Source organism: Pinus tabuliformis, chromosome Q (assembly GCF_031772625.1).
Source record: "Pinus tabuliformis cultivar Carrire ecotype Pingquan chromosome Q, CPIR1, whole genome shotgun sequence".
Classification (NCBI taxonomy): Eukaryota; Viridiplantae; Streptophyta; class Pinopsida; order Pinales; family Pinaceae; genus Pinus; species Pinus tabuliformis.
In genome coordinates this window covers 236483842-236502585 of record NC_142296.1, presented here as the reverse complement: position 1 = coordinate 236502585, position 18744 = coordinate 236483842, and the positions used below count along the sequence as shown (strand labels likewise).

General features: G+C 35.5%; 1 protein-coding gene across 1 annotated transcript; it reads left to right on the top strand.

The window, feature by feature from the left end:
- The first annotated feature begins 8382 nt into the window (after positions 1-8382).
- LOC149219063 (uncharacterized) lies at positions 8383-16042 on the top strand. Its single transcript, XM_089386692.1, has 4 exons — positions 8383-8639; positions 8746-8902; positions 9183-9379; positions 15920-16042. Exons 1-4 carry the CDS (start codon positions 8463-8465, stop codon positions 16040-16042), a joined length of 654 nt encoding a protein of 217 aa, XP_089242818.1. The 5' UTR covers positions 8383-8462.
- Positions 16043-18744: the final 2702 nt, after the last annotated feature.

Here is an 18744-nt window from a genome sequence, read left to right as displayed (position 1 = left end):
CAAATTGATTGAGAGAACTAATAGTGAGTTAACAGTTAGTGGTGACACTAATGAACTCCACCAGTGCTACTCTAGTTAACTGAATCCTTACTCATCAGAAACTCATGCATGTCGATTCTGATAAAGATTCAGTTGAGACTAGAGTACAGGGACAATGTACTATTTGTTTTATATTTTTTTGAGTTGCACTGATAGTGCATACATTCAGGAACTGATCCTTGAGGGATTGCACTATTTTTAGAGGCTTTATTTCCCTTTAAATACAAGTTATCCTTCATAGGAATTACACATTGGAATAGAGACTTGGAGAGCTTGTGAAGAGGCTAAGCTTTGACCTTGAGCTTGCTTATGAGTTGGAGATTGAATTTTTTGAGTGCTGGGATTGTTCTAGAGAGAACAGACATTGTAATTTCATCTTGATTTTCCAGATTAATACAAAACAGATAGTGGGGTTTTGAGCTGTGGCTTTCCCCAAATATTTATTGTGTTATGTGCCTTTGATTCTCTTCCTCTATTGATTATTGTTTGCTCGATGTTTATGGGCTTCTGTTGTAAAGAGTAGAAGTAGATTCTTGTCTCTTGCTTTAGCAAATTGCATTAGCTTGTGAATCTACAAGATTTTCTACACCAGAGTTAAGATGATCTAGCCTGGTAAAGTAATTTAAATTAAATTTTTCATCTTTTCATTAAGAGGGAGATCTATAATTTATTTCATTCTTAAATTGAAGTTGACATATACTAGCATAAATCCATGTTAACTTAGGATCTACCAAGATGGATCTATGGTGGTTTTGAGCAACCCACTTATAAAATATTTTAACTATAAAAAAATTTCACTTTTTGCATGCCTAAATATAGACTCACTTAATAGTGCAACAAAGTTACTCTATTCCAAAGTGTTAACATGTCAACTTATGAGACTTGAGGCGTGTATATGTGTGTGTATATGCGCACCTCATATTTGATCCATCTCCATGCTTGGGTACATCAGGACTTAAGATGGATCTAGGTTGGTTTCATTATTAATTATAATTATAGTTATTACTTTTATTTTTTTATGGAGTCAAAATGTTTTAATAATGATGAATCATAATATGTGATTCTAAACACGTCGACATAAAAAAAGCATCCATGAATCAAAGTGTGCATTCTGAGAATTGTAAAATTATTGATTTTGTTATTTAATTTTGTTTTAATTTTGATTTTTTATTTTTATTTTGATGTAATTTTACCAAGTAATATATATATATATATATATATATATATATATATATATATATATATATATATATATATATATCTATGCCAGAAAAAATAGTAATAACAAAAATAATTCATGTGTTTATATATATGTATACATAAACACATGAATTATTTTTGTAATTACTATTTTTTCTGGCATATATATATATATATATATATATGAGAGAGAGAGAGAGAGAGAGAGAGAGAGAGAGAGAGTTATAAATCTCCATCATATCTTAATTTAAAAGTACTTAGTAATGGTATTATGATTCTCTCTTTTTAAATATGTTTCATGTTAAAATATTTTACTCAACATGCATATTGAAATATTTGATTTATTTTTCACATTAAATTTTTCTTTACTATTAATATTTTTAAAATCTTATATATCAATTCCATATTAAGAATGAAATAAACTACCCTTCTCCCTAGCAATGGAAAGTGAAAAAAATAAATTAAATTACTTTATTTTTCTCTATTTAAAGTTAATATAAAATTATATATTAATATGAACATTGAAATATTTTGCTGACACTAAAATCTTTTTTTGTTATTAATGTGGTTTTGTTTTTTACATGTAAATTGAATATAGAATGAATTACACATCATGTAATATTAATAATATTATTTTTTGTCAATTCCATATTAAGTAGTGAAGAAATTACATCTCTCCCTTATAGTAAAAAGTAAATTATTATTAGTTAGATAGGAGAAATGAGCTCTAAGACTCCTAGTTCTCGACGTCTAGGGTCTCCCTAGCCACTACACCTTTGTTAGCTCACATATGATTCGAAGATTCAAAGAAAAGACTATTGTGTTGTGATCTTAGACTCCATTTTATGATTTAGTTGTTGACAACTAGTTTTTGTTGAACGAGATTTTCCACAGTTGATGTTGCCACTCTAATGGGATGTTGTGTTTGATCAAGCTTTCTTTTTTACATGAGTGTTGCAAGAAGCGTAGCAGATCTGGGGCAAGGCTCCCTTTGCTTAATGACTTTCCTCTATTCACTGTCTCGTGGAGGAGGTGGTTGCATTCAGAGCCCTACTATAGGCTCAGAAACCGTAGGGGCCTTCTTCTCCCCAACAAAAAATTGTGAAGAAATTAGTTGAGATCCCTACTGTGGAACTCTCTTTGTCAGATCCATGTAAGAGAGCCTTAGCCCTCTTAGAAAAAGCATCAATTGGCAAGTTTATGGGCTTGTGGCCAAATCCAAAAGTCGTTGAATCCTAGATCTCAGAACAATGGGCCCCAAACTTCAAGGTTAGGTAATTTTCTCGGTATTAAGAAGAGGCTTCTATGTTTTTTTCATTTTTCAATAAAATGGAAAGAGATTTTATTTTCAGATCAGGGTCATATTTTATGGGGTCCAGAGTCCTCTTTATCACTCCATGGACTCTAGATTTTAATCCAGATTTTGAGATTACTACAATGTCAGGGTGAGTCTGGCTGCCACATCTCCCTCTTCATCTTTGGTGGTTTGATGCACTAAAAGACATTGGAAACAAGCTAGGTCACTATCTAAATAAAGTATAACCAAAAGGAGGTCAATTTTCTTGTGCTCATATATGTGTTGAAGTAAACCTCAATGAAGATTTACCAAAGGCCCTAAAGATAAATCTAGGAGAATGGAGCCATATCCAGGAATTGGACTATGAGAAGATTCCCTTCAAGTGCATCATTTGTCATTCTCATGGGAACTTTTCCAAAAACTACCCCCAATGAAAAAAAGTGAGCACGCCCGCCCCTATTTCTAAAGAAGCTAGTTTCCAAACAACACAAAAGAGAATAAGGAAGTAACTAAACAAGGTTGCAATCCCAAAGAAATATGTTGAAGCAGATCCAATGTCAGAACCTTCCCCTAGGAAAAATTATATTGAGGATCTTTAAGATCTAGAACAAGATGAATACTCCCCTATGGATGAAACCCCAAATGAGGATCAAGGAAATACTTAAGTGTTGGTGGAAAATGAAGAGAAAACCCCTTCACGAGTTGACCCTCCATATTTAGATTCATTTTTTGAGAAAATAACATTGAAATTGACACCCTCCACTCTTGCGGAGATGAAGAAGTCTCCCCCAAAGTCATATCAGAAACTTATGGTTATTAGGGCAGTTAATGCAAAATCATGCAAGGGAGACAACACTAAAAAATCCTTCTCCTCAAATGCAGTGGAACCACCTCTCATAAGAGACAGTAAATCCAATAAAGAAAAGTGAGAACGTGAAATAAATTCAAACTTGGCTTCATGATCCCAACTCCAAGTGGACTTTCTGCTCCAAAAGCCTTCCAAATAGCTTGATGTTCTATTTTTACACACTCTTATGCTCACAATATGTAAGAATTTATACTTGTAAACATGTAGAAGGACTTAGTTGTAGTAATTGTGGAAAATATTGGGATCTGTCTCCCATGAATTTAGTCATTACCTTAGTAGAATATCCCACATAAAAATGGCATTGTAATGAATTCCCTATGTATTTGTTGTAAGCGGGCGCAAATTTAATAAAATCACTACTTATTTTTGTATATATATATATACTTTCAATTACTTTATCTCTATATAAAATTAATGTAAAATAAATGTGGAAATTGAAGTACTTTATTTATGGGCAACATTTTTTTTTTGTTATTCATATTTTTAATTTGTTAATGTAAATAATAATTTATTATTTTTAAATGTAATGTTATGTGACAACATCTCCCCTATATTGGGTTGTAGAGGGTCTCTCCACGCAAACATTTAAAAATATTATTGTTATTAATAAAAAGTTTAATGCGGATTATGAATTAACATTATATATATATATATATATATATATATATATATATATTATATATAGAGAGAGAGAGAGAGAGAGAGAGAGAGAGAGAGAGAGAGAGAGAGGATATACGACTTCCTAGATTATTATTTTTTGACAAATAACAAATGACTCACATCCACTTCTTCCTGAACTTGTTGGCTAGTGCCAAGGAAATAAGTCTAATAGAGGGCAGGCACTCTGTTTTCCGAGTAACTGAAAGCCAACTGAAAGGGCATAGAACACTTTGAAATGGTGATGGACCGGGGATACCTAAAGGCACATAGAGAGAGAGAGAGAGAAAGCTATGGATATATGTTTTCTACTTAATATGATGGGCATGTATTGACATTTTAATGTGGAGAATATGAATCACAATTTTTTTTTAATGCCAAGTATGTATATATTATATAAAGCAAAAGAAAATAACGCATTTCTTATAGTTAAAACATTTTATTAGTGTGTTGCTTAATACCAATATAGATCCATCTTATTTTGAGATCTACCAAGAGTAAAGAGGAATCAAATATCTTGAAGTGCAAACCTTTCCACAAATTTGCACTCAGGAAAAAGTTTACATCTTAAGAAATTTAATCCGTCTCGAAAATTGATAAATCTAAAGTTAAGATGAATTTATACTGTTTAAATAAAAAAATTATAAACCTTATGATATAAAATTTGAAACATTATTAAACTTTATTATTTTTTTCAGAAAACATTCATCAATTTTCCTATTTTTATTTTTAACTTGAAATGATATGAAAATATTTTCTTCATATTACATAAATAATTTTTAAAATTTAATTTTATAGTTTAGGGTTCAAATCTTGTGCTATCCCCCCTCAGGGTGTGTGCTATCCCCTCAATCAGGGTGTGAAGTTGGACATGATGAAGATGTATTCCTACTAAACATACAAAAAATTAAAAATAAAATAACATTGTTAAAATAAAAATAAATATATGTTAATTCCATAATGTAAAAAATTAGAATTTATAAAATTTTGAGTTTATAAAATTTATAATTTTTATAACATTAAGGGAATTGTAAATGAAAAGTAATACACTTACATTATATTTCAAGTTATATATATATAGAGAGAGAGGGGAAATATTCGAGCAAATCCACTTGATTCAAAAAACTTTTTTTTCTCAGGAAATATTCTGGCAAATCTAGGGAAAATTCACTTGAAGGGATCACATCCCATCATTTTATTAGCAGAGCCTAACTCAAAGAGGGTCGAGGAGAATTGACCTCGTAACCTCCCATTAGCTAAATATTTCAACATAAAAAACTCGATCAATTAAACTAACTCTCAAAACTTAATTTTAAAATAATAATTATAATAATGATATTTTTAACTTATTAAAATGACAATAACATAAAAAATTCCAAATAAAAATTTTAAAATATAAAAATAAAATTACAACAAATCCAATAATTCTTCTATTCTCTACCAAAATTAATCTTAATGTATCATCATTGTTATTTCACATTACATTATTTAATAAACATTCGCTCAAGATGTTTTGCAATTGATTAATTAATTTTATTTATGTAGATTTTTTGTTTTGTATTGTTGTTATGAGGATAATTTCACATTATTCCTTTTCGTTAAATTTTCACTAACATGTTTTTCCAATTAACTTCATTCGTGTTGTAATTTCATTTTAGACTCCTTATAATGTTCTTAACTTGTTAAGGTTAAATCACTGCAGTTATCTCTATTCGTTTTCATGTTCTTCGAGTCATTTCTTAAAGATGATATAGTTTTTTAGCTAAACTATGTGCATATTTATATTATTAAAAAAAAATATACCAATTTTGTAGCTATTAGCTTACCAGGTGAGAAAACAAGTTAATAGGATTGGTAAATGTTTTTTTAAAATGATAAGTGTAGTTGTGATAAAATAATTGTATAAAAAATTACTAGCGATTAAAATAGAATTTAAGTGAGTAGTAAAGTCAACAGGTTGTTTAAGTGTAAAAAATTCAAAACATATATCATCAGGTAGGTAATAGGAGAATCTATCTAAATATGTAGGGTCATGTCTTTCTTGTTATTATTGAGAAAGTCCATGTTTGCAATTTTCTTAGTGAGCACTGAGACCTTATTGTCTAGTTTTTTAACATTGCATCTACAAGGTGTCCATGTTGAGCAATATCTCTTGTTGAGGTTCACTACATTCCACCAAAAATGTACCCATATTGTTTGAATTACTATAGTTATAGATATCCATTGTTTGCATGTGTTAAGTTTTCCAAGAGTGGGTGTTCCCCATGTATGCAATCCATTACTCAACATTTTCTTTGACCTCTATATAAAAAAGGAGCAGTCTCTCAACTTTAGCTTCATGCTTAGCCACATCCATCTCATATCGAGCTTTGTAGGGAGTGTGTTCCCAATCACGAGCAATTAAGGCTTCTATATTAGCTTAGGCTCTTGAGTCGGGAAGCAACCTCCTCCCTTAGCTTCCACGACGATTGTGAGAAGAATCATGGTGTGACATGGTGAATTTTGGGTCATGGGCAAGAAGAACAATGCTTAAAATGAGTTCACATGTTTACATGTGACCTTCAAAAATGGGTTCACATGTCTACATGTGACCTTCAAACTACTACAAAAAAAAGAATGAAGAGGGTGAAGTCGAGCCCAATTACAAATTGGGAGACAAAGGTCTAGAGGACATGAACCAAATGGAGAAGAGGCAAACATAAGGATACATAGCTAGTGGTTTGTATGAAGGCCAAATTTAGCTGGAAGCCCCTACCATAATGGACAAAAAGCAAGAAAAACTTGAGTTAACTTACCCAAAATAAATGTGTAGCAAGGTGTCCATCCAAAAACATTGAGTTTTTAACACTATCAAGCCATAATTTAGAGTGTGTTGCCATCGTGGTTATGGAGTGTGCCATGGTCTTGTTATAATAATGGTTGAGTGAAGGAGTGATCATTGAATAATATAAGCAGAGCTCAACCTCTACCAACATGTTAACATGTGAGTTGTCTACATGTACCAATTAGCTGAGCCTCATGATCAACAATAATGGTTACTGCATTAAAAAAACACCAAGTGAGATGACTCTAGTGAACACCCACCATGAACATTAAAAATTATATATTTGTCTTGGTGTGAATTTTTGTAAATACAAAATTAAATAAATTTCATGTTTAAAAAAAATTAATGTATTAAAAAGTATTTTTGACCACTTAAGTGAATGAGAAAATATATCCATATTATTTTTTGTTCCCAGAGGTATTTTTATAATATGTGTCGAAAGGTATTTTCAAAACTCATGGAGATGAGATGTGTCACCTTTGTAGTATTGACCTTGCACATCTAGGTTAGAAAAAGGTAATTAAAATAAAACAAAAATCACATCATAAAAATTCACAAAAATAAAATATATCTTCAATTTAAAATAAAAATGATATATATTAAATGTGGTAAACGTTAATACAAGTACCAAGGAGATCCATATTGATTTGTACAACACAAGGAGATCCATATTGATTTGTACAACACATTGATTTGTAACTCACATTATTAAACCAAAAAAAACTATAAAAACTAACATAAATTTTATTCGGAAGTGAATTAGATAAATCAATAGTTATTATTGTAATTTTCATTTTGTTACTATATATTTATCTACATTTTGATTAAGACGTGGGTCAAAAACACAATCAAACCCATTAATCATCCAAAAAAATCACTTTTCCATTTAAAAAATAAAAAATCAGTTTTTAAATATTTTTAACTTTAAATTTAACATTTAATTATTAATAAAGTAATGTTAATTATAATAAAAATAATGAGCAAATAAATAAATCCAATCTATTTATAATTCCTGTCGCGGTCGGGTATAACGCATTCACAAATGTGTTGACTGTCAATTTGTTTTAATTTGACCAAAAAATTAAAATGAGATGTGTAATGTTAACTTTGTATTTAAAAATAATAATTTATTTTAATTATTTTAATTTTAATTTTTTAAAGGTGATTGGTTGATAATTAATTGTGTCAAGGCTCCTCTTATTCAGTCATGATAACATTGTCCTCTGTCGGCGTACGGTTGACTGCAGCTACGGTTGTAATCGCCTCGGTAATCTAACTGCAGAGCCTTCTAGATAAGTACCAATTTCTTGTTCTCTATTAAGTGCGATGAATTAAGCAAATTGGGTATCAATGTGTAAAACTATGGAATTTCTGCTCATCAAGCTGACGTACTATTTCTCTAAATTTTTCGAATGTTGGGCTAATTTATTCTACAATGTTATATAAATAAAATTGTTCCATATGTAAGTGACACACTGTTAATATCCATAACAAAGTCTACTATCTCAGTAAGCAAACTTCAAGGTTATCACATTCCCACCATTACACCTGTATCGACATTGTTTCCTCCACTGAAAATGGCGATGGAGCTTCAAGCTGCCCTACACTACTCCTGGCGCTGCATTTTAATGTTCTCCATGGCGTTCCTACTACTTTCCAGCAACTGTATCATGGCTGCCGATCCTCTCAAATTCCTTGTGGTGGGCGACTGGGGCAGAAAAGGTTTATACAATCAGTCCCAAGTTGCTGCACAGGCACGCTGCCTCCCACTCGCTGTTCATTACTTCAATTGTTTGTCTGCAGTTGCTTGGAGTTTTCTGATTAAAATGTATAATGTCTTAATATCTGACTCTGTAACAGATGGGGAAGATCGCCCAACCGTTGAACATCGATTTTGTCATTTCAACTGGAGATAATTTTTATGAAGATGGGTTGAATGGAACAGATGATCAAAGCTTTGAGCAGTCATTCTCTGCCATTTATACCGCCAGTAGCCTTCAGAAGCCATGGCATTTGGGTACTTATCGTCATTATCATACTTTTTTCCATTATATAGAACTACAGAAAGAGAGAAACTTGGTACAGCTCTCAGCACCAGACCCTGCAAATTCCTAATTAAACTGCGTGTTATTAAGCAGTTTCTTACCAGTATTGAGTTTGCCCTCTGCATTGCGAGCATGGGCATGAGATTGTTCTTGGATTAACTCGTTGGCATGGTTTTTTTATATTTGAAGTTAATGTGAATATTAAAGGCATAGGTTTAATAAAGAATTCTGAAATTTGGGTTTTATTGGCAGTACTTGGGAACCACGACTACAGGGGAGATACACTGTCACAGTTGGATCCTGCTCTGAAACGCCGGGATGATCGATGGAACTGTTACAGACAGAACTTGCCATTTTCATGTAAAGGTGTTGATCTCGACTCTGCATTTTATTTCTACGAGGCCTACTTTTTTCTTTTACACCGACTGATCAGAAATTGCCATTGTCATGTAAAGATGTTGGTCTTGACTTTGCATTTTATTTGTACTAGGCCTACTTCCTCTGTTTTTTTTCTATTGACTGAGTACAAGGGCCATGAATTCCATTACGGATCCTACACATTCGGACATACTACATACTCAAGGGCCAAGCCCTTCCGATGTTCTCCTTTAGGGTTGCCCAAGGGCCAAGCCCTTCCTTTAGAAACACATGACGACAATTTCTGATAAAAAGTTTTTGAATATGCATTACTCACTGAGCTTGCCATTAATAGAAATAGAAGACGCGGGTGTCCAGACCATTAGCTGCACACCTCTAGATTATATGACAACGCAGGTTGAAATTAATGAGAAAATGAGGGCAAATCTTGATTGATTGGTTGATAGAGGTAAAAATCTATTCCTATGCTAGTTTCATTTGTTGTCAAACTTGTATCTACAAGACATTTTTATTGGTTATTTCTTAGGCTTGATATTGAAATTTTAAATTTCAGGTGCATCTGAAATTTGAACTAATGCCAGAGACATTGTATCTCACTCTGAACATTATTGATAGATACCTTTCTATTCACACTACTACAAGGAGGAAATTACAATTAGTGGGTATCACAGCAATGCTTATAGCTTGCAAATATGAAGAAATTTGGCCTCCCAGACACCGAATAAACTGAAGACACATCATGCAATTAAAAAATAAAGTCGATCCACCTCGGTAATACAAATGTAGATTTTCCAGACAAGTCCTCCCAGTAGCACTTTCCGTTCTTCGTTAAAAAAGCTCCCATTGTCTCTAATGAATGATTAGATTCTCATTGAACCAAATTAAATAATAATAAGTGGCGTTACATGATTTTATTCAGCTGTGACACCCGCATCTTCTATTTCTATTAATGGCAAGGTCAGTGAGTAATGCATATTCAAAAAAAATTATCAGAAATTGTCATCATGTGTTTCTATACAATTGACGAGAGATTAGATTAGATTCTGCCTAATCAAATCATACAATAAATGCTCATGTTTAATACTTTCTCTTTTCCCAACAAATTAGTCTTTGATATCCCTTCATATCTTCATGGGACTTGTCCCATGTCCAATGCATTTTTGACCAAGCAACCACAGTACACAATGCATTTTCAGCGGTTTGGCTTGGGATATGGTGAATTTTCATATTTTTTCTCAAATTCAAGTCCAATAAAAGGGATTTTTTATACTCGCTAATATAGTTGGTTGAATTGAACTAATTAGATTTTAAATAAATAAATTTATATATAATAAAAAATAATAAAATTTAATTACTAATGTTAAACTATAAAAGAGCAACATATTTTTTTGGTCAAGCACAACTAATAGTCAACTAAAAAAATTGAATGCTAGACATATATAATAAGCCTTTACAATTATTACGAGCAATGTAGCCCTTGTTCAAATGTCGTAGTTGGTGTTATCACTCAGGTTGTTCCCTGGCTCCTAAGGGAATACGGCCGAGGTAACCACTAACCAATCTTTTAGCTGCAGGTCCTAGCCTACCTGCAACCAGAGAGGGCTCTCTCTTTATGTTTTAGCTTTGTTTTGGAGTAATTTTAGGCTAGTTATGATGTACAGGGTTTTGTTTTAAATTTGGTTGGATGATGATTTCAGGCAGAACTGGTATGCAGTCTCAGAACAATCTAGACTATTGGGCAATGGAGTCAATGATGGTGTACTGCTGAAAGTATTTCTTGGGAAAATGTAATGCTACAGAGCCAGACATGCATCTATGGAACAATTCTTCAAATCTGGGAATCGATGGCATGAAATCAGGGAATGAAAGGCAGTCAAGGATCTTTCACTATGCTGATAGAGGGAAAGTGTAAGAATATTATCTAGGAGCAACTAAGAATTCCTAAACAACATTCATAATGAAAGAATCAGTGCAAACATGAGCAATTAAGAATTCATATTTATGACCAATTCTGAAGAAAACACAATTAGAAGCAGAGATTGAGCAGAGGGTGCATTCAAACAAGTCCTGAGCTATTCTTCTTCTCTATTGCTAAGATCATGAAACATATATGTGAATTTTGCAAACACAGAAAGACAAGACATGGTTTAGGAAAACTTATTGTTCCATTAAACAACACAGGAATTTTGTATCAGAACACAGTTCATCACTTTCACATCCAGATAGTGCAGAGACCATGAACTTCACCAGCCATTTGTATTATAAAGTCTAAAAATTTACAGCGCAGCTCTTAGAGAGAAAATCACCAACCCCAAATACGTTCTATGGGGAGGTATATATACAAAAATGAGATAGAAAATATCTAGTTGATGAGTCTTCATGCAATAAATTACATCACCAACTTTTCCAAGGAAGTAAATGCAGAATTAAATGTTGCAGTAAGTATTAGCTTGCTAGCTGTCCATTTTGTCAGAAAATTTGGACTTTTGGGATCAACTGAGTCGGCTGAGGCTGCACTTTTAATTTGCGTTTTTTGGGCCTGCTGTCCCAATGCTTTGCTGAGTCATTGCTTTGACTTGCTCTGCCTGTTGTCTTCATGCTTTGTCCGGTGCCTGCGTACTCAGTTTTGCTGACCTGTAGTTGATCTGTAGCTGACCAAAATCTGAAGCTGAACGAAGAGGAAAAAGACCGAGATTACTTGGGCAAAATTTCCAGCATTGCTTGCCACCAATCTTCTCTAGGCAGCTGATGTCTTTGTATCTTTATTAATGTCTCATCTGCCTCAGTATATCTGTAAAAATTGGGCGGGACCTCAAACAAGTGATTGATCTCATGCTCAATGTAAAATAAGTTTTCCAGCTTGTCATAAAGGCTCTGTCCTGATGGAGGTCCTGTTTCCTCTGAGGCACTTGTGGATGTTGTAATTTGATTTGAAATATAATTATTCATCCTGGTGGCATACTGTTCCCGGGTCAGCAGTCTTCCGGCGCTGGTTAACAAGCTGGGTAATCCCCTGTTTTGTAATGCTGCAAGCTTTAGCTTGAAATCATCTACTTCTGCCTGCATTTCCTGACACTTTCTTTCTAGACTTTGCACAAAATTTCTTAGAGTCAACACCTTTTTTGCTGTCAGAATAGTATCTGTCCTGTTGCTGATGTCTAATGCTGCCAACTCTTCTTTGGTATGAGTGTTCAGGAAATGAATCATTTTAGTAGCCTGCTCAGGCATATTTCCCAATGCTGCCCTAGCCCTTTGATTCTCAAATTGAGCTAGGCCTATTAATTCTATCTGTTCATGCATAGTTTGGATCGATTTCCATTGTCCAGTGATTGATTGGCCAATTTTGGCCCACAAAATCTTTTTTATTTCAGCTAGAGTCTTTTCTAAATTCAGCTCCTTCTCCAAGGCTTTTATTTTGTCGTTCAAGGCCTTAATTTCCCTTGTTTTTTCAGCTACTGTCACCTTGGACTTATCGTAGCTTACTTCCAGTTTGGCCAACTTTTCTTTGGCCTCTTTTACCTCTGTTGCCTGAAGTTCTAGCTCTTTAACTGCTTTCATCATTTCATCCATGCTCATGCTAGATTCAGGTGCTGTTGTTGTTGCTGCTGCTGTAGCATCTGTGGTGGATGAAGCTGTTGTGGATGCTGGGATGATAGGAGGGATTGCTGCTGCTTGTGTAGGAGGAACAGGGACATCAGTTGGAACTGTTTGAGGTGGCTGGGAGGTCGACTCTCCCTGCTTGCCTTGGACTGTTCTTTCCAATTCTTTCTCCATCTGAATTATTCTTTGGTTCATTCTCATCAGTAGATCCATTGTATCCTCAACATCTTTTTCTTGTACCAACTCTGCAGTTTGAGGGTGCATAGTAGAAGGCAACCCCAATTGTTTTCTGAGGGCAGCAATATCATCTTCTTTTTTCTTCATAAGGGCTCTGACACCCTTAGGATCCTTAGGATCATGTCCTAGGTCCACAATAATGTCCTCCAATGTTTTTATTCTGTTATCTTTGGCTGAGGAGGACATTCTTTCCAAATCTAGCTGAGTATTTGTGTTCTTCAAAGATTCCTTCAATTCATGGGCCAGCATGGCCTTATCTGCTAGAGTGGCATAGACCATCTCACCTGTTTGCTTGTGAAACTCTATTTGATCCATGGGGTGAATGTCCTTGGCAAGGACCTCTAAATTTGTCTTCACATAATCTGCAGCTGACTGTGGCTGTTGTATCTTCGGCTTGAAATGGCTAAGAATCATTTTTTCTTCTTTGAAATCATAAGCTGCCATCAATCTTTGTTGTTTGGCAGGTGTTGCCTTGAGGAACTGATCATATAACTGTACTCTTAACAGTTCATTTTGAGCCTTGATTTCCATGAAAGCAGTTTTGATACTAGGTGGCCGCTTGCTCTGTTGTGTTGAGGAGGACACCTCCATGCCATGCTGCCTCTCTTGCTCTTGTTGGAAAGAGCTAGTAGGTGTGTGTTGGCTTGCTTCCCTTTCTCTCCTTGGACTTTCTAGGATCTCTTCACTAATTTCCTCCTCAACTGGAGGATCAACTCTTTGCCTCTTGGCTTCAGGTTGCTGTGTAGACCCACTAGCAGGTGTGGAGTCTTCTCGGTCTCGCTTCTTACCTCTTTCTTCATTAGCAGGAGTTTGCAATGCTGGCACTTGTAGTGCCTCAGTCTGCTGTGGAGGGGCCTGCCCTTGACCCTGCTCTTTTGAGGTAGCAGGCTGTTCTGTTATTTTTTCTTGTTCTGCATCCATCAGCTCCTTGCCTTTTGCTGTACCTGTTGCTGGTGTAGACCGTTGTTGGGCAGCTTGTGAAGCTGCAGCTGTAGATGGACCTTCTCCGACTTGCTGTGGCAGTTTGAAAGTTACCTGGTCAAAAGAATCCAAGTCAAGAGTTTTTTCTAAATCTTTGACATTTTGCTCCATAATTTCTTCTTGAGTAAACTCCTCAACTAGTGTCCCTGCCAGCCACTCATCTTGGTTGGCATATTGTTCAATTTGTGGGAATCTACAATGCTCATATGCTGTCAGCCTATATTTAACTCTTCTGGCACTGATAAAGCCATCCGGGTCATAAGGAACCCACCAGAAACTCCTTTTCAACTTGAGCTTCTGCCCCAATATTTGGTCAGCATCTTGCCAACCCTCTTTCTTGTTCATAATAAAGGGGCCTAGATGGTCTCTAAATTTCAGGCGAGCTTTCTTCTTGGCACTATGAAAATGAGTGAGATCAGAATTAATGAGTTGCCTATAGTATTCCAAGGCAAAAAGTCTCATTGGTACATACCTTGGGAGCCTGTAAGGACAGAGCTCACAGCCATAGATTCTAATGACAGTGTGATTTTGGTAGAGATACCAATCACCTATTTTGTAATTCTTGGACAGCTGCAAGATCTTCTGCATGTCATATGATAATCTAGGAGGAGGAGTTCTCATTAGGAGACAAGAGACTGGGTAGACAAATTGGTCAATGAACTCACAGTAGGAATATGGAGAGTTTTGAACCTCATGAAAAACTGATGACCAAAAGATAACAGATCTTCTTTCACCCTTTGAATCCAACTTTTTGATGGGGCATTGGAAGCATTCAGACTGGTAATACATGAACAAATGATAGATATATGATGAATATTTGAAGATTCCCTCCCTATCCAGCTTCACTAGTTGGTCATGCATTTTATTGGCTATGAACTTGGCATAGTTATACTTGATAGCAGGGGGCTGTCCTGGGTTGTATGCAGATAATAAAACCAACATTGTTTCATCAATGTGCTCACTTGTTCTAAAACCTAGCACAAAGGAAATCATATCTACAAGCAGCTTGCCCACCTCATTAAAGTTGACATATAGGAATGGAGGTGGCCTAGTAGGTTAGCGGTCTGCCCTCATGAATGTCTTGGCAATTCTTGCAATCTCAGAGCTAGAGAGCTTGGAGCCTTCATCCAGCAAGTAGTTCATAGAGAAAGGAAACAATAGCTGAGTCTGTTTGAAGTTTAACATCTGGTTGATAGAGTCAGGAGTAATATGAAAAAGTATGCTCCCAGATGGAGACTTGACAGCTCTCTGAGTTGGCTCATAGTTCTCAGCACATAGATGGATAATCTCAGGAAAAATATTAACAGAGGGGAGGAAGTAAAAAGGCAAATTAGACTCCCATATGCCATACATGTCACAATTGCTTAAAAAACTGTTTCTCAACTGGCAGAAGGTCTGCAAGTGATTCTTGTCCCCAACCAAATCTTGAATGAGGTAATCTTTATCAGCTAGGGGCATTGCTTCAAGCTCTTTGTTGGGTGGGTTCATAGGAGTGATGTTTAGAGCTGTTGGAGTAGCTATTTTGAAGTCTTTCTGTGCTTGAGCTTGGAATAATGTTTAGAACAACAACACATTGAGGAAAGCTGCTTCAGAGGATTTGCAAATGAGTTGCACAATCAGTTCAAATGAGGCAATAGTCTTCAATATTTGTAACTATGGTGGAAAAGGCAAACTTTGCAGAGTTTGGATAAGGCTTTGTTTTCTCTTTGATAAATTCTCTGGATTGAAGACTGTAAGGGCAAATTGCAGAAGGAATGGGGATTATTTTGGCCAAATTACTGAAGTTTTTGCAGTGGAATGTGGCAAAAGGGGATAATGCTGAGCTGTTATGGAGTTCTTGCCAGGAATACGAGCTTGAAAATGATTTTTCAACGGTGAATTTGCAAACAGGCGCAGGTTTACAGGGTTCTTTTTGAGCTAGGGGTTTATCAGTGAATTTTAGGCAGCATTTAGGTGCGACAGAGTCTTTAATTTGGGAATTTGCAGGTAATTAAGCAAGTGAAATGGAGAAAATGGTGAAAAACAGGGTTAACAGGCGAAATTCGGCAAATACCTAGTTTTTAGGCGCCGAGGGTGGTCGAGTTGGTACAATGGCGAACAATGGAGGCGAATCTGCAGGCGGCAACAGCTCAATTGTTTGAATTTGAACTCTGGAGGTAAAACGGCATAAAACAGCGTGCGTAGCTCTCCAAACTTGACCAATAAAAATGAACTAAAACGGTCGAATTGGCCTATTTTTATGAAAATTCGGGACTTTGGCGCTTTTTGGGATGATGTCAGCATGACGTCATCGGTGGGTACTGGGTATGACAGGGTGACATGGCGGAGGACACGCTGGCGAGGCAGGGATGCGAGCGGATGAGGTGGCAGTGACACAGGGGAGCGACGGGTCGACACGGAGGTGACGTGGTGCTGACGCCATCCAGCGGAGGGTGGTTTCTGGTTTCCTCCCGCACCACCTTTCGGCCTGAGCGGTATTGGGGAGGGGGCCTCGGAACACGCGGGAGGATGACGCGTGGCGGGGGTACGGCAGGGAAACCGCCCATCCCCCAGACGCTAACCTCCGGCGAATCGGGATATGAAAACGACCGCCCACCCTTGGATCTGGGGAGTGGGAAATCGGATGGCGGACGGGGCGATTGGGGTGGCGTGCAACTTTGGAGCGGGGCCCGTTTATTATAACATTTCAATGCCAACGGGAGGGGGTTGAAAACTTTGGAGATGTGGGTTTAATGGGTTAACGCGGTTATGTGCCGGGGGTAATGTTTATTTGTTTAATCGGCTATTTAAACAAAAACCCGAAAATGTGAGCGTGGAGGGTAAAATAGTAAGGTTTATGAGTGAAGGGGGGGGAAGAGGTTATTAACTTAACCAAATGCTAAGTTAACTCCGGATTTAGGACGCGGAAGGGTTCATAATAGTCCCAAATGGACTATTATTTCCCAAGACTATGTTAGAAAGCTATAGTGCTTTAGGGTAGGATATTTAGTATTTTTTGGGGTTTTTATATGATTTTTTGTAGAAATAGGGATGGGAAAGTAGTTTAGGGAGCTATACAATAAGATTAGAAGTTAATATGACTTTGTGAAGTGAAAGTGTAGGGAAGAGGCTAAGTTTATGAAATGAAACTTAGGCAGAGAAATTGAATGGAATGTGGAGAAATGATTTTTACACAAGAAATGTGGCTTCTTTTGATTGAGGAAAGCCAAAACTTGACTTGATATTTTACAAGAATGAGGTGAAAACAGGACTGGTTGGGCAGATCCCAAGGTCCTTCAGGGGATGTTAGTGAGTGATTTATGGGGGACTGAAAGGGGAATTAGACATGCTTCCATAGTTATGCCATCAAACAACTGCTTTGAGATTTCTGTCATTGATGAGATGGACCTTGTTTGACAATACAAAGGTGATCCAAACCTTGTTGCTGCAACCTCAAACTACCTACCCAGCCTAATACACCTAGCATTTTTTCTTCCTTTTGAATGGGTGCACTTAGACTTGCAAACCTTGATTATCCTCTTTTCCTTTGACTGCTCTCCTACCTAAATCTACCCTTATCACTTCCAAGGGCCTAGATTAAACAGTTGGGCTCCTTAACTTTTCTACCTAGCTACTCATCTGCCAAGCTTGAACTGTTTGGACAGATATTCTTTCTCTATTCTACAACAAGCAATTTAAACATGGCATGGTCCAGATTGAACTGTTGGGCCACCCATCAATTGTGATAAAGAACAATACTTGCACATTGTGGACTTGCAAATAAGATAGTAGTGGCAGTTTGACTGGCCACTTTCCTGGTCTTTCTTTGGGGTTCATTTATTTTTCTTTCTGACCAATTCACTCTTTTTGCCCTGTGATAATTCTTTTAGGGCATACCCTCTTTACATTTTTTAATTTTCTTCTAATGCTCTTACAAAATATGGAACCTTTGCAGCATCAAAGATGACCATATTTGGCACTTCCACTGTCAATCATGAAAAATGAAACCTATTGGTATAGGAACCTAACAGTTGGTTCGTACATTTCATAGTTCAATAATTAAACTAAGCAGCGGGAAACACTAGCTATGCGGCCTTGTTATAATAATAATGTTATTATAACGTTTTTATAGTTGTACAAATTAAATGGTTGATAAATGTAGATGGTAATCAAAATACCTATATACCATTTATAATTACGAGAATTTATAACACTTGACAAAAAAAAGTCGAAGTTGGAACCCAAAACATTATAATATAACCTCCTCTAACTTTTAAATTTTTTAGTGTATATATATATATATATATATATATATATATATATTATTTTTAACATAATTATTTGATATTTAAATTGTAGGATTCTTGTAAATTTATAAGGTTGAATGACAAAAAACTAGTGCAACTATATAAATTAAATGGCTAATACACACAGATTGGCATCAATCCATTATAAGCATTAAAACACTTATTTCATAATACATCTCACATTGCTAAAAAAAAAATCATAATAACTAACTAAACTAGCACAACCATATAAATTAAATGGCTAGTAAACACCAATAGACATCAATCCATAATAAACATCAAAACACTTACACACACTTCACTATAGAGATTCTTAATCTGTAAATAGGTTT

Coding starts and splice junctions, on each gene's coding strand:
- LOC149219063 (XM_089386692.1), top strand. CDS start 8,463: ATGGCGATGGAGCTTCAAGCTGCCCTACACTACTCCTGGCGCTGCATT. Junction 8,640..8,745: donor AGTCCCAAGTTGCTGCACAG/GCACGCTGCCTC, acceptor ACTCTGTAACAG/ATGGGGAAGATCGCCCAACC. Junction 9,380..15,919: donor TCAGAAATTGCCATTGTCAT/GTAAAGATGTTG, acceptor AAGTTTTTGCAG/TGGAATGTGGCAAAAGGGGA.